Source organism: Corvus kubaryi, unplaced genomic scaffold, assembly GCF_017639235.1.
Source record: "Corvus kubaryi isolate FWS band 111438036 unplaced genomic scaffold, C.kubaryi_AGA036_p1.0 134, whole genome shotgun sequence".
NCBI lineage: Eukaryota > Metazoa > Chordata > Aves > Passeriformes > Corvidae > Corvus > Corvus kubaryi.
In genome coordinates, this window is record NW_024580668.1 from 5,875,555 (window position 1) to 5,891,947 (window position 16,393).

The window sequence follows — 16,393 nt, forward strand, 5'->3', positions numbered from 1 at the left end:
CTGTGCTGCTGCCTCCTGAAGGACACAGCACAACTTCCAGTCCTCTCTTCAGCTTCTCTAGAGTACAAGGGAAGCACAAGCAGGGAAGCACAAGTGACAGCCTCTGCACACGGATGCAGGTCCTCTGAGGAATGGGAACAGTCAAAGCAGCTTAAATGTCCTCTGCAGAGTCCTGTGAAACCCTTCTGCACCCTTCAGGTGTGCTGAGAGCTAACATCTGAGTTAGTCCATCAAACCACTTCTCAAGTTAGATTTAATTGATGAGTCAGCATAAAGGGTGACTGGAACAGAGGAAGACAAGTGAATGCAGGGAAAAAATGAAAATGACATCAAGCTTGCTAAATATGTATTGTTTATTAAGGCTTGTATTCTCCTAGAGGAAAAAGTTAATCTGATGCTGTCCATTACTCCTTACAGGCAGTAACAGTCCAGAGACAGAGTTATACGTTCTAAATACAAGTCTAAATGATACAGATTAAACTTTATTTAAATTGGAGGTCCTTTTGGAGTAAATAGTATTCAGAAGATACTTGCTTTCTAATATAGTAAAAGATCCTCTACAATAAACACGTGCAGATTCAGTGTGCTAGAGCAGCGGACATGAGCACCATTTCCATGCTTAACTGGAACTCCAGTTGGTGACAGGTTCTCCGACGGTCCCCTCACTCCACAAAAACATGACAGCAAATTCAATTTCTTAAAACAGGTTTTTTTACTCATCCAACAGAAAAAAAAAATTAGACATACACACTGTCAATTTTAAACATCTGAGGCATAATCCATCATATTATCCGTACTATTAGTTCCTACGTTAAAGCTCAGCATTATTGGTATAAAAACTTTAAATGGCATTAGGATTTGGGGGGGTTGGGAGAGAGTAATGAAGGGAAGGATTAAAAATGATCTGCAATTAACTAATAACACCTGAAAGCTGAAACAGGTTTAAACACATTGTTTAAAACCCCTGCAATGTCGATAGCATCACATTATTATTTAATTAAGCTACAAAAACCGTAAAGCAGAATTATGGCTGAGAGAAAGCATCTCGCTCACCCTCGGCAGGATATGGAGTAACAGATGCACACTGAAGCACTGGTTAACAGAATGTGAAAGGGAAATATTTTCCAGAAAAACAATTCCACTGACAATTTGATTTTCTACTAGACAGACCAACATGGCGCATCAGCAGTTTTAAAAGAGTAATTGTACAGATAAATAAAGAGGCAGAGCAGCTGCACAAAGTGATCAAAATTTAGGGTTTTTTTCATTTCAAAATTCTGAAGTGCAGTATCTTAGGAGGTTTTTTTTTTAAATGACAAAAAAAAAATCAATGCATGGTTTCTTACTTCTGCCATGAAGAAAAAGGGGTTGGGAGGAGGATAAAGGAAGATTTGTCATGTATTCTCCATAATCTCTATATCTGGCTAGGAACATAATTCGTGCCAAAATAAAGTCTTTGGGAAGCACTGACACTTTAGTATGCTCATGTATAGGTCCACATTAGGTTAATATAACTGTTTACCAACTTAAAAAAATAAAAACAGACACACCTTTATTAATGATTTCTACAGAATTTTACATAGAAAAAAGATACAAATTAATGCAGATCCACTTGGGCAAAAATAAACTACAATGTACTTAAAGATGCAACAACTTAATTTCCCCTGCACGAGAAGATATATTGGAGCTGAAAGCTTTAGTTTGTCCTGATGCCAGGATACAGCACCAGTTATACTTAATTTTGTTTCTCATAGTCGAATTTAATATCAGTTCTAGTATATATATCAAACTGTATATGTTTATTCTTATTGTTTGTTTCGATTCTGACGTTCCTGCAAAGAGAAAAAAGTTAAGATTTTAGTCAAAGGAACAAGCAAAGAGTTTTTAGTAGTTTAACAGCACTAATGTGCTTCTAGATAATTCTACACTTAAAACAATGCTGCTACTTTTTATAAATATATTGCTCATACCCAACAAACCCAAGGACTCGATAACTTAATGTTTTTTAATGCAGCCTCAAATGGAACATCTGGATGAATACCTGCAGTCACTTCAAACCAACAGCAGCTGAAGGTCACAGAGAGAGAAAGGTATGAAATATCAACACTCCTAAGGAGAAACAGGATCTGCAATATTTTACTTTCTGGATTATTTCAGCTACTGCAGTAGTAGCACAACCAATACATGAGCAGAAAGCAGATGGCAGATTAGTGAACTCCACAGAACTGGTCTAATTTTGAAGCACTCAAATGACTTTGGAGTTAAGTCACATTCAGTAAAAGCAGGGATTTGAGCTGTTGAGAAATGCTGTCCTTAATTCTTCTTCTTTGTTCAACTATTCTGGGAAGCACTGGGAAATATTTGGGGGTAAGGGAAAAAAATACTAGGTAGATTTTGTGCTTCTACATAAGTCTGATAAAACCCAGCACAGCTGGACTGAACAACTGAGCAGCTGGGAGGGTCTTTGAGCCTTTCTCCAGAGTTTCTGCTAATCACAAATACTGAAACCAGATAAAAGTCACCCAAAGGATGCAGCCCTGGGGACTGCCTGCAGGTGAGCTTCACATCAGTGACCCCGAGCTCTCCCAGCAGCACAGGGCTCCCACAGACACCCTGAGCGATGCCCCAACAGAACAGGGCACTTGTTCACTCTGTTTCAGGAGCCCCACAAGTGCAGAACCTGCAACAACAGCAGGACAAAACCAGGCTGCTGTGTCCTCAGTCCTGTGCATCCTCCAGCTAAGGCACCACTGCACACTGAACAGAAAGGGCTCAGCCTTCCCATTTTTGCTGTTTACAGTGCAGAACTGGCATGGAAAGACTCGACTCTGTACTTAAATGCATCAATATGGCACTAAATCCTATTCCAAGCAAGGAAACTGTGAACCCAAGCACCACCAAGAGCCCAAGCACCACCAAGAGCCAACTCCTGAACTAACTCCTTCAGATTCTGTTTTGTGGACTCATTCTGTATAAACTTCATCTCAGTTGTTTCTGCTGTGATGTAAAGCTTATTTGGAAATATACCAACCATCATAAATGTAACAGACTGCACTTGTTGCTTCAGCTGGTCACAGCATAAAAATCAGAAGAGATTTTTAAAAACTGAATATATTGATTTCTGCCTCCAGGCAGAATATTAATATTTCAATTTTCATAATAAAATTAAGTCAACGAAGTCCAGAATGAATTCTTAATCTATGATTTAAGACAAGTAAGAGATAGCAAAGTTGTTTTACCAAATCAACAAAACAGATTGTGTGAAGTGGTAGAATTTATTATAAAAATCTATATTCTTCCTGTCTTTTAACTCTTGACTATGATGAATTATCAGTGAAAGCCGTTTCTTAATGGCAGTGTCAGAACATTAGGTGTTGTTCTTGATAAAAGGAGCTTATGTCTGCCTGACATTTCAAACAAAAGGTGGTTAGAATGCATCTAGAACTGAATCATATCAACTCTATTTTCAGGCTTCCAAAAAAAGTAATTGTTTCATCCTATTTCCAACTTCCCTTTCCAACATCCCCTTTACTGCCCTACCTTGTTCATGAGCTGATTCTGTCCCACTGCCACCTCGTAATTTATTCGTAGTTTTCTGTGTAGTCACCCACTGACCTTCCTAATTCCACTTTCTTTAGAAATGGAAGGTTTTATTTATTTATGTGGACTAGTCCCACATAACCAGAGGCAGGCTAGCACCTGAGACCTCCACCTGAAGTGCTCATGGCATTCAGAAACCCAGCTCAGACTTCGTAATTCAGTAAAAAGTGCTCTTTACTGAGCAAGTTCCCAAGCAGTTCCTCCTACCTTGCTTTTTGCTTTCTCTCTTGGGGGCTAATCTGAGTCTTCCTCTTTACAAATGTCTGAAACAACATAAACTGATGCAGCAATTCTTCGTGCTCTTGAGCATGGCAGCTTTTTAGAAGCTCTAACTCTCAAATTCTCTTCCTTACTGCTACTTAGCACTACTGCAAGCAAGAACAAACAGTTTTGTAAGCAACTAACAAAGCTGTGCTCATTCTGGTTCTGAAGATCCGGAGCCTTCAGTTTCTCTTCTCCAGTGGAATACTCTTGATATCTCACAGGAAAGCTCCAGCTGCACACTTCTCCTTCATGACACTAATCTGTATGGTCTTCAGACACAGGGAAAATGGGTTTCCACAAAATTTGCAGAGATTTCCATCTTGGAGACACTCATCCCTGTCAAACTTCTTTTCTCTTCATCTCAGGCTAGAGTAGCTTCAACTTTCCTACTAAACTTTGTTAAAGTCAGTGGGATCAAAGCATTTATGTTCAGACACAAAAATATAAATGTTTTCTTTATCTCAGGAACACAGTACTACTCTTAAAATATGTTTTTTAACTAGAACTTTGGAGGAAGGACAATATTCCATCCTTTAAAGTTCTGTGAGTGTGTTCACAGAAAGCTCATCACTGAAAGGAATCACACAGTGCTGGGAGAAAATGAGTATTCCCAGGCGCCAACATGCACCAGCCAACACTTTCCAGTATTTAATCACCTAAAGCAGAACTGGTAATCCTGGTGATTCAGGAGCTTTGAGGCTGCGCAGCTCTGCCAACACAACACCAAGGTGTAGACCTTGGAAGAGCTGAGTGCCCTGCTCGGATCAGAGGTGACAGCACAGCAGCCCAGTACAGGAACTGGGACCATCTGCTTTGGTGCAGATCTGGGAGCACGAGCTGCTGACAGCTCATCTGTCACCTGTGAAGTACCAAGAACTGCAACAAGTTTCATGTCTTTACAAGCTTTTAAACTTTGGAAGACAACTTCGTCAAGACTCTGAGGGCATGCTTTAGGAAATATTAACAACTAATGCCACATTATACTCTATTTTCTTTTAAAAGAAGCTCTCTCACACGTCACAACGTTTTTACAGTTTTCAGAGCACGAGCTTTGATGACAGAAGTAGCTCTTTGTGGGCACTGTAGCAGCTCTGGAACTGACTGAAAAAGGCTGTGAGGGTCAGGTGAGAATTCACGCCACTCACTGTTTTGCTATTTCATTCTAGACCCCAATACCCTTCTATTACTCCCCTCCCATGTTCTAGGTCACCAGACTGGGCTTAAGTATTTCAGTGTGGCAAATCAGAAGCTGGACTTACATCCCAGCACGACCAAATCCTCTCTGAGTTCTGGAGGGATACCTTCTTTCAGCAATGCTGCAACAGTGCTGAATCTTTGGCACTTGAATGAATTTCATCGAGCATTATACTTGCCAAAGCCTCACTGGATGATTTGGCACTGACACAGAAGCTCCTACATCAGTTAAACTCAGCTGCACACACTGGAGCTGGATCTGCACAGCAGCCATGGAAATGCTGGTTAGCAACAAACTGGAACCATCTAAAGAGCTGAAAGGCCAATGGCGTGCCCTGCACAGATTACATTATTATTCTCTACTAAATATTTGTGTATAAAAGAAATTGTATCATTCAAGCTCTCCTTGTACAGCTTTTTAAGAATTTTGTTCTTGTAATCACAACAGCAGTGAAATGGAAGCACAAAATTTCAACAATTTAAAAGCTAAACAAGTGTATAATGAATTAAACCCAGCAATCTGAAAACCAATTAGGATGCCACATATACAAACAACTATCTGAAAACATCAATTAGGTCATACGGTAGTTTAACTGACTGCAAGATTCTTCAAAAATTACTGTCCTAGGAAGATTAACTTTGTTAACAGGAAGGTTTGAACTTCAACAGCACAAACTTCTTAACAATAAGAACTTTAAATGTGTGTATATCCTGTAAAAAAACAAACTCTTCTAGTAATCAGCTGGAGTTCTAAAATCCATTTTGTCAATGAAGGGGAAAAATAGTGACTTTCCAGACAAGTTTTATAGAGCGCAACCTGACAAGCAGCATCTTACTTTTCATTCCTTCACTGCTGCTCTGCTTTACCTCTCTGGCACTATTACCTTCCTCCGGATACTTTGGTGTCTCATTTTCTAAGCTGTTCAGAGGAATCTAAGAAATATTAAATTAGACTTCATAGTTTATTTTGTGAATGTGCAATACAAGCCAGAGCCTCCCATTTTAAATGAGGAAGGAAAATGCATTATTTTGAAAAACTGATCCTATTTTAATAAATAAAGCAGTGACCTGGTAAGAATATTTTTGAGCCGATAGTGAGAATTAGTGGTGTTTATTAAACCAACCCAAAATGAGATCAGCTCAGCAGTATAACACCAGCCCTCTGAGATCCTACAAAGCACAGGAATTCTGGTGTTTGTGCCACCATTGGGATCTTCCTCAGGCCAGTGAATTATCTGTGCAAGGGTAGATCTGTTACCACTTTCCCTGTACTCTCACTCCTTGAACACCCACAGTTCTCCCCTCCAGCCTTGGCAGCAGAACACAGGGAGACAGAATTAAAAACCCAAAACAATCACACCCCCGTACACCACAAACACTGGACAGAGGAACCCAGGCTACCTCACTTTATCAAGATTCTCTCCTACATAAGGGAACACCTCTCCAAGATACAGGTTGCATTAAATATTGAATTGCTAATTAGCTACTGAAGGAATGAAGTGTTCAAGCAAAGGCCTTTAGGTTTTACCTCATGGAACCCCACAGGGAGTACATAAGAAAAACTTGCAGTTTTAAGCTGTCCTTCTGCTGTGCTGAGGTCAGCTGTGCACATCTATCATGGCCAGGAGAAGTTCAGCCATGAAGTTTTAAAGACACTGAACTCCTTTTCTCATATAATTTAACAGTACATTCTATGAAGACAGTTTAAAGCAATTTTATCTACACTTTTAAATGGCCATAAAAACTTTAAAACGGCAATTTTAAAATTTAAGCTGCAGGAACATGCATTAAGTCTTTGCTTTAAAAACATCTTAAAACAAATGTGAGCTACACTAAACTAAACCAGCCTGTCAAACGAATGCTGTATTTGCAATGCTACACAAAAAGGTCTAGGAAACACTACCAACAACAAGCAAATATAAGTGTTACTTCAGTAGCAACTACACATCCTGACACCTATTATTTTGTCAGGTTATTACTTCTAGACTGCCTAATTAGAGAAAGGCATTCTTGAAACTCAGGTTGTGGGATGGAGAGGGACAGAGATCCCTTGTGATAAGACTTAGAGCCATGAAAGTGTGTGTGGAAATTTTTACTACACTCTCACAGTTACTGCCCAGACTTCTCTCACTACATCTTCACTCAAAACTTCAAAAATTAGTAGACAGATTAAACCTGGGAACTGAAAACCTTTATTTATCCAAATAATACATGTGACTTCAGCAGCATAAATGCACTCTTTCTAGCACTATTCCAGCAATATTATGCAACTCTTTCTTTTCCAGAGAGATAAACTGAATAAACAAAATCAGTTTTCTTCTTCTTAAAGGTGATGTACAAATTTCAAATACCAATACAGGTATCAATTTTGATAGCCCAGTTCCAGTCAAACAGTGCTAAAACAACTCATATTTAAGGCAAAAAACTTAAGTGACAATCACTGGCAGAACCCAATTCTGAAACAGAAACTATTTTCTACTAACCATTTTAAGATAAAAAAATAAATCAAACTCCAATAAACTGGACATAAAGTCCTTTACCTGTATTACTGCTTAGCTTTCTGCTTTGAAACTCATTGACTTGTGAAACTTTCACAAACAAATACGCATCAGATTTGTGTTGTTAAACACACAAGAAACCATCCGGTTGAGATGTATTAAAAACATTTTGAATTCCTACTTACATTTTTCCACCATAGCAGCCTTCACATTTCATTTTCCCCATATCTGTGTATAAAATAAATTTTTTAGTAAGTTTACCTTCCGCACCACCTCCTCCTCTTCCTGGCGCTTTTCATAATGAGAAAAGTCATCAAAGATGGAGGTCGTGTGCTTGTAAGTAGCAATAATTTTAAGCACTTGTTTTGCTTTTTCTAAGGGCACCTCCTGTGTATCACGGGAGTTTGTAACGGGTTTGTTGTCATTGTTCTCCAGCCTGATGTGTCTCAGTTGGTTGTTGGGCACATCCTTCACAAAGATCCACTTGACATCAAATTTCCCCTTCCACTTGTCCTGAGACCAGACACCTGCACTGGTGCCATAGTCCACAGGTGATTTCATCTCTGCTACTCCACAGAAGTGTCCACTGCCATTGACACTGAACAGCAAGTACACCGGGCCCTTGCTGTTCATGGAGCGAAAAGCACTGTCCAGGCGTTTGTTGCCGTGTTCCGTACTACACCAAATAGAATATTTAATGGAACGATGAATATCATCCTCGGAATAGCTCTTGATTATGAACACACGTCCATTTTTAAGGTTCCATTCGAAATCTTTAGGGTTATAGCTGTGAGCAGCTTTCAGTTTTTCAAGGACAGGATGAGACTCGCCGCTCGGAACGGGGTTGGGCTGGGTGCTGCCAGCCGAGTTGCTGTCGTTCCCAGTTCCTCCACTTTGGCCAAAAGCTGCATTTCGGTTGCGAGGAGCTACCCAGCGATTTTGGGGTGGCTGCTGAGGGGTCTGATACTGTGACTGAGTCAATGGAGGAGGCTGAGCTGGAACAGGCTGCACAATTGGTTGCTGCGGCTGTGGAACAGACTGAGGAGAAGGTATCTGTTGGGGGGCAGGAACTTTTGCCACAGGACCCTTATTGTCCCAAGTACCTATGTCCATATTATGCTTTATAGGGGGAGGAGGCAAAGCTCCTCCAATTACAGGCCCAGTTTTTGTTTTCATTTTAGGCTGTGGTTTTGCAGGCTTGCTGGCAATAGCAGCCCAAGAGGTTGGTTTAGATACTGGCAAGTTTACATTAGATCCACCATTCCCAGAGAGGCCACCTGTCATCCCGGCACTGTTAACAACAGAACCTACTGTTTTCACCGCAGAAGTTGTAACATCTCCACCAATCTTAAGTCCAACCATTCCCTGTTCAATACTGTTCATTCCAGGAGCTTTATTTAATGTATCATTATGAAATCCTGTTTGTCCATCCACAATGGTACCCCCCAGGGAACTGGGTGGGTAGCTGTAACTGCTCCCATACGCTGAGCTTTGAGTCTGCTGTCCTTGGGATCCACTTGTTCCCCAAGCTGAGAAGGCAGGATTTTCAGGGAAAAAGTTAAACCGGTGTTGATAGATATTATTTCCCAGACCCCCAGGCTGTCCAAAAACGGCATCGTGCATAAAATGATGATCCCCATTACTGAGCTGTCCATAGGTGGTGAGATAAGGGATAGGAGGATCTCCTCCTGTAGACCATGGTGCTTCACTGAGAGAATAGGGGAACCCAATAGATGGTGGATAATAACTGGACAGATAAGGATCAGTCATTGATGGATAGCTACTGTTCTGTTAAAGAGAAAAAAAAAAATCACCAGATAAATAAACCCTTCATTTATAAATAGGCACAACCCCAAATAGAAAAGAACACTAGAGACAAGGTAATGTAATTTCTAATGACAGATCTTAGTTCATACTCCAAGAAGGATTCAGGGCTAAAAGGAAGTATCTGGGCATTTATAATACCCCCGGACTAGGGGCTCACACTGAGGTTAGTAGTTGAGATTTTGAAACCATGTAATCTTACATTACTAAGGTTATTTAGTAGCCAACACCCCAAATTATTTCAAGGAACATATCTAACTGTATTTTGTAGCTCACAGAACCAAGGATATTCAGCACTTCTAGACTGCTACATGGAAGAAGCTTTAGACTATAAATTACCTTAATATGACAATACACATAACATACTACTACAATCCTCATTAGGGAGTTGTTTTGAGGGGCCAACAGGCTCCGACAAAAAACCACACCTCAAGCAGTAGAACACACACAGGCTACTTCTGATACACATGCCAAGTTTGCCACAGGTAAGAGATACAAACTGAAATTACAGGGACTGGTGCACCAGAGACAAGTCCATGCCAAGATGGCACACGACACAGGCCACCCAAACTCTTGGAGAAAGACCCTATCCAACTTTTTGCGTAAGTCTTTTCCCCCCTCAGTAGTAAAGTTACAACTGTGCAGGAGTGTTTCTGACTGTCCTTCCAAACAGGACATCTCTCCCACTCATGAAATAAGAGATCAAACATTTATAAACCAGCAGACACCCTCAGAAATTTTCTCCCCATCAGCTGTTTCTTAGACCAAGCTGAGAAGCTTTTCCTCTCGCTAACACTTTTGCTGGCACTTGATTTTGAAGCATTCCATATGATTCTTCTACTCAACAATGCAAAAGAACAAAGCCAGGATATTCCAAAGTAGGTTTTATTCCTTTTTAAATCAACTTGAAGCACATATATTGGAGACCTTCCAAAGTGACACTCCAACTGTAATTACCAGAGAGGGGCTGGGAAGGTCAACATCTCCTGTTAATGAGTCAAACAGTAGCTCGCCTTTCCTTACTCATAAAGGCTATTTTAAGAAGACGAACCCTTCTTTCAAACTGCTAGATTTCAAACTTGAAAAGAAAAATGTATCTGCAAAATTAGCAAAACTGCACCAGAACTTCAGTCATTTTTCCAAAAATCAGATTATTTCTCACCTTTCTAAAAACAAACAAAGTAAAATCCCCTCCTTGCTGAAGATAAGCCTAATATCCAACTGATACAGAATCATGTAGGCTGCTCATTTTTCAATGACCTCTTTTCCACGATACCCCAAAGCCAGAGTAATTCAATATCCTTATGTTTCATACACAGAAGGATACCACAATATGCCTCAGACTTCCAAACAGTACTGCAAACACTTCTGAGATTTAAACAGCCTAAATCCAATGTTATTGATTCAAAGGAAATGATCTCTGCCACTGTTCAAGCTGCCTTTATTTACACACAAATTCTATCACTAACAAGAGGTACAGAAATCACCTTCCTATCAGATGATTCTCTAAAATACCCCAAGTTTTCTGAGTCGCCCAAGCTCAATATTTAGTATAAAAACCCATTCTTCTGAAATACTTTACTTTAACATTGCTGTGTGTAATATTTTAAAGTGTTAATTTAAGAAAAAAATTAAAACAAAGGCAGGTGAAAGGGAGGAGGTATAAGGAGTTCTCTGAGATACTTATGCTCATATATTCTACAAATTTAGAACGTAAGACCAAAAAGAGTAAGCCTACAGAAAAGCGTTTTGTCTCAGAAATATTTATGCTGAAGGATTTTAGACAATTCCTGCAGCTGTCATCTCCTCACAGCCTGTGAAGTCTCCACAAGGATTCTAACAAGATTAAAGGAAAGTTTCAGCAGCCATTCCTACCAAACATTCCATCTATTTTGTCTGGCTTTATGCTAGAGTGTGTAAAAGAAACCCTGACAGAAGTTCTTTCCTGCAACATCAGAACATTTATTTCAATAAACTTATCCTTGACCTTTCTACACCATTCTGTATCTTTTGTATTAAAAAAAAAAACCCAAACAAAAACAATCACCCATCCCAATCGTTCTGTTACTTAGGAAAGAATCTCCTTTCCCCCAAAATATGCTACTTGCTGGTGATTCCCTGTTCCAAAGGAATAATCTCTTGGTTCTAAATGACTTTACAGGAGGATGCTTTTCTTGCTGAGTATAAATCTTTATATGAAGGGTCTACTTGACTCAGTTCCCTTTGCTCTTAAAAGTACTTTTAGTGTGCTTTACAATGAAAAGCTCTCATTATCTCTGTATTAACTACTGCTCCTTGGAAACCAGAACTTTTATGGGAAGAAAAGAAGGTACCACTCAAGCTCAGTTTTCAAAAGAAAGATGGAAGGCAATCATATTTTATTTGATTTTATAACATGCTCATCCTCATTATAAAGACTAATTAATATTTTTATATTATGAAATTAACACACTTACTAACCTACATTTGATTTTTGATATCAAATATATTATTGCGTCAGCTGGAGCTTTAATTTCCTAAGTTTTTTTAAATATCCAGTTGGTTTCAAAATTTTTTTTAAGTCATTTGTACGTTACAGTAATTTTCAAGGGCTGAATAAATCTGACTGGATAACTGGATAATAAGGCTTTGTTTAGCAACATGGTTGTCTTCAGCACAAAATCTCAACAGTCCTAATTAATGCTACTGTCACTTTCCACTTAAAATTGTAAGAGGGCCTACACAATTGTTTCTTGTGCCATGCCAATTTTTCACTGCAGCATAAATAAATTGGTCAATGGAGCTACACTTTCATAAAGAAAACTTTTATTATAATTATGGAAATTCTAACAGCCGTAGCAATTTTTCTATTTAATCCTAATAATTGGGCTTGTTGACAGCAAAGACGAATTTCCTAGCATTAAATTATAATAGATGGATCTACTTTTTTATGTGAACATTCAGTATTATTTAACATTAGAAAATACAGCTTGGTTTAAAGTAATTAAAAATTGCATACAAATGTGATGAAGCACAATTTAAAAAAATCAAAGGGAGGCAAAAACCTCATTTTCTTTTATAATTAATTTTGCATTAAAAATTAAGATTTTACTTCCTTTTTTTCCTCACGAAGTCTTTTCTACCTTCCACAGCACATTAACTCCAAAAGAAGGAAAGCTTTCCATTAAATTATTGTAAGTCTGGAGAACATGTCTATGCTGCAAGCAAGCTCAGTGATGTCATCAATATTAACAATGGCATCTGACAGCTTCAGGCTGAATTATAAATTTCCTTTTTAAAATGTAACTTAGCCTTCCCATTATGTACCTCTGGTAAGTGTTTCTCTCTGAAACAGTGTTTCCCACTTGTGAATGAAAACTTTTTGCTTCTCCAGTTTCTGAACATTTTGCTCCTTCTAGAGATTTGAACATGATGTGAAAAATTACTTCAGAGTGCACTTTCTATTCTAATGGTATTTTAGTCATGGATGTTGATTTAATGTGTATTATAATGAGAGTTTACATTACAGTACCTTACTCTTAAGTAACACATCTTTAATTCTTAAGATATATCAGAGGAAATGAAAGAACAACATTTGCTGAAGTGTAAAAAATGGGACAACTCTACAAACTACCTAGAGAGCATCCAACCCAAATCTCAACTACATTAATTTCTAGGATTATATAAATAATAGAAATCAGGAGAGCCCAAAAGCAGAGTTTTCAGACTTCCACAAGCAACTCGTAAGATCAGTTTGTCACAGTCCAGCCACATCAGTAACCTGCAAGGGGAGGAGGAATCCGCTCCAGCTCCTTGGAGCATTAACTTCATTTTCACTTGTGGCCATCTGGAGATGCAGAATAATATTAGCTCTGGGAACACAAATGCTGGTTGTATCACCAAGTAACACAATATGCTGTCATTTCTTTTTCCATTTCTATTTAAGGCATTTTCTCCCTCCACACAATCCTATGAATGGAATGCCAACAGCATGCCTAAGGAAAAAAAAAACCTCTAAGTTAAAAATACACTAACCTGATTTGACTGCCCGGAAAGGTAAGGTTCAAAATCGTTGTCATGAACTGTGTCCTTCTGATGTAACGAACCATTTTGTACTACAAGAAAAGGGTTACAGCACATTATAACACCAGCAGCAGCATTGCAGGGATGAGTTCCACCCTATGTACTTTAGGTACATTCCTTCTTCAAACTAGGAAGACTCACAAAAAGACCAAGGGATGACATTTCCCCCCCCGTCAGGTGGTTTCTCTTTATATTTCTGCTTACAAAACAAAGTTGAGTAAATTTTAAAAATTAGTAATTAAAAATTCTACAGCTGAGAGTGAGTAAACAACTCACGCGAATTAACTCAAAAAATAATTATTGAGAACAATTTTGTGAAAAAAGATTGGGAAATAACATTTATTGTTCTGGCCCATAATGAGAACACTCCAACTCACAGTTCTCCCAGAGTGTGTTATTCACTGCTTAAGCTGGCTAAAATATGATGAGGTGAGGTTACATTTAATTATGAAATGATGACTGCTAAGTGCTTTGGTATCCTGATATTTTCAGGAAAACTTAAGTTTCAACGTTCTCATCTGTAAAATAAAGATATCTGCCATAAAGTCCTGCTTCAGCATAAAAGAATGTTTGATAAGCATTCAAAACCCATTACTGAATGATATACAAACCCAAAACGGGTATTAGGTCCCTTCAAATAATTTCCTGTTTGCTTTAAATTTAAAAAACCAAGGTCAAACACACGGTGTGATAGTTTCTGTATTTACCTATTTCATAGAACAGCTGAACTAAATAAAACACAACACCAAACAACAAGTTTTGCAAACAAGTTTGGGAATTTAGCAGAATATTTCTGCAAAGTCTGTCAGGGGGAGTAGAGGTAAAAGAGTGTTTACAAACACAGGGAATGTGTTTCTTCAACTAGAAGGAGCTAGATCTTCAAGGCAGGTTAAGATCTATTAAAATGCATTTATGAGTTGAACATCATTACTTTCTAAGCCTTAACAGTTACACACTTGTTAGCAATCACAGTAAGAACGAAGCTATATTTTTAGATGACTTGTTATTAAATTTAACTCCTAAATGAAGCAGGAAAGTTACAAAAAAGCATATTATCTCATCAGAAGTTAGCTACCTTTTATTTAAAGTTCTTTATATTATTAGGTTTGTAGACTCATGTAAATGTCTCAGCCAACAGCAGAGCAGCAACACAACTGCATTCACAGTGTGCAAGAGTAGGTAAATATGTATATATTGTACAGGGATATCCTTGTGACTTCATGCAGCAACATGCTTCATCTTAAACAAGGAGAATTACTGAGTACCAACACAGTTGTTCCCACTGCAAATCCACCAGAATTAAGTGGGATGCAGGCAAGCTCGGATGAATGGCAGTCGATGTTATTTTTGAAACAAAGCACACATTCCCTCATTCCCAGATGTTTTCCATACAGAGTAAGAGTGATACATTTCTGCTCACCTACAGCTACCTGTGTAATTGATCTGTTACAGTAACAATTTAAGCGACCAGATCTCAGCATGATTCTCACCTTTATTATCCTGTCCTTTCGGTCTCTGGGAAGCCACAGCACGTGATTTAGGAAAAAAAAGAAAAGAGAAATAAAAAAGTTAATTTTAGAAAAACGCTCATATTATCATAGTCACTGCAAATCCCGGAGATTCTGAGTACGGGGAAGAGACTCAAAAAAAAACGCCAGCAGCATCTCAAGGTTTGTTTGGACCTGGGTTGGAGCAGCGTGCTCCGCGTATAACTCAGCACCAGTCTTCCTGAGAAATGGCCCCGGCTCCAGGGAGGAGGCGGGAACGTGCTGTGCCCACGGGGGAAGTTAAGGAGAACGATGGAGGTCTAAAGCAGCCGAGAGGGAGAAGAAAGCCTCGCGGGGCCTGCCAGCCGCAGGCCCGGGAATCCCCCCGCCCACGGGCCGCCCCACCACTCACTCACCTGAGGGTCAACGCTTGTGGCAGACATAATTCATGCACAGGGCCGCCGTGGTTCAGCAGAGAGCGCCGGGGGACGAGGCAGGGCCGCTCGGCACGGCGCGGAGCTCCGGGGCCTGGCGGAGGGGCGGCGGCGGCGCCTCCTCTCCCCTCAAGCGGCGGCCGGGCGGGGAAGGGGCCGGGGCCGAGGGGGAGGGAAAGGGGCCGCCGGGCGCCTCCTCAGGGGACGGCGGTGCGGGCGGCGGTGGCGCGGCTCAGCCGTCGCGCTGCCGGTGCCGGTGCCGGCCCGGTCTCTCACATGCCCGCGGGCCGGGCCTGGGGCCGCAGCGAGCGGGGAAGCGGCGGCCGCCAACTCCAATGGCGGCGGGCGCCGGGCTGCGGTGACGTCAGCGCCGAGCGCGCGCGGGGCGCGCCGGGAGCGCACGGGGCGGGGAGCGGGGGAAAGGCGCGCGGGGCGGCGGCGCCTCCTGCGCACGCGCGGGAGCGCTGAGGGGAGCGAGGGGGCTCATGGCGGATCCGGCACCGCCCCGCGGCCCGGCCCAGGGCCCTTGGGCTGCTCAGCCTGGGACACGAGAGCCTGAGGGGCACGCCATGGCTGCGTGCGACTTCCTCGGGAGGAAAGGGCTCTTCACGCAGAGAGTGGTCGGGCGCTGGAACGCTCTCCCCAGAGATGTGGTCACAGCACCGAGCTTGGCAGAGCTTAAGATGTGTTTGGACAACGGCACATGGAGGGATTCTTGGTGTGTTGTGCAGGGCCAGGAGTTGAACTCGATGGTCCTTGTGGGTCTCTTCCAACTCGGAATATTCTCTGATTCTGTCCCTTCTCTGTTCTTCCCTCAGCCTTTGCGAGGACTCTTTGCCCACAGACTCAGCTGTGCAAGTTCACAGGATCACTGAATCACTGAGGCAGAATCACAGAGCTTCCTGAGTCGGAAGAGACCCAGGATCACAGAATCTATTAGGTTGGAAAAGACCTCTGAGATCATCAAATGCAACCTATGACCCAGCAGCCCTGGTCAGCTACACCAGGGCACTGAGTGCCAGAGCCAGTC

At 40.9% G+C, this 16,393-nt stretch overlaps 1 protein-coding gene across 2 annotated transcripts; it reads right to left on the minus strand.

The window, feature by feature from the left end:
• Positions 1-335: 335 nt before the first annotated feature.
• YTHDF1 (YTH N6-methyladenosine RNA binding protein 1) lies at positions 336-15,730 on the minus strand. Of its 2 annotated transcripts, XM_042046659.1 has the most exons (5): positions 15,346-15,718; positions 14,933-14,957; positions 13,395-13,474; positions 7,818-9,344; positions 336-1,832 (listed from the first exon to the last, which is right to left on the minus strand). In XM_042046659.1, exons 1-5 carry the CDS (start codon positions 15,370-15,372, stop codon positions 1,806-1,808), a joined length of 1,686 nt encoding a protein of 561 aa, XP_041902593.1. In that variant the 5' UTR covers positions 15,373-15,718; the 3' UTR covers positions 336-1,805. The 2 variants fall into 2 exon arrangements, with proteins under 2 accessions (XP_041902593.1, XP_041902582.1); XM_042046648.1 differs by having other exon boundaries at positions 1,803-9,344; positions 15,346-15,730.
• Between the last annotated feature and the right edge of the window lie 663 nt (positions 15,731-16,393).

What these genes read in the sequence shown, in the direction of transcription:
- YTHDF1 (XM_042046648.1), bottom strand. Translation starts at nt 15,372, where the DNA reads ATGTCTGCCACAAGCGTTGACCCTCAG. An exon ending in CCACAAGCGTTGACCCTCAG is followed by an intron (nt 14,958 to 15,345) that starts GTGAGTGAGTGG and finishes GTGGCTTCCCAG; the next exon opens with AGACCGAAAGGACAGGATAA. An exon ending in TTTCCGGGCAGTCAAATCAG is followed by an intron (nt 9,345 to 13,394) that starts GTTAGTGTATTT and finishes TCTCTTTAACAG; the next exon opens with AACAGTAGCTATCCATCAAT.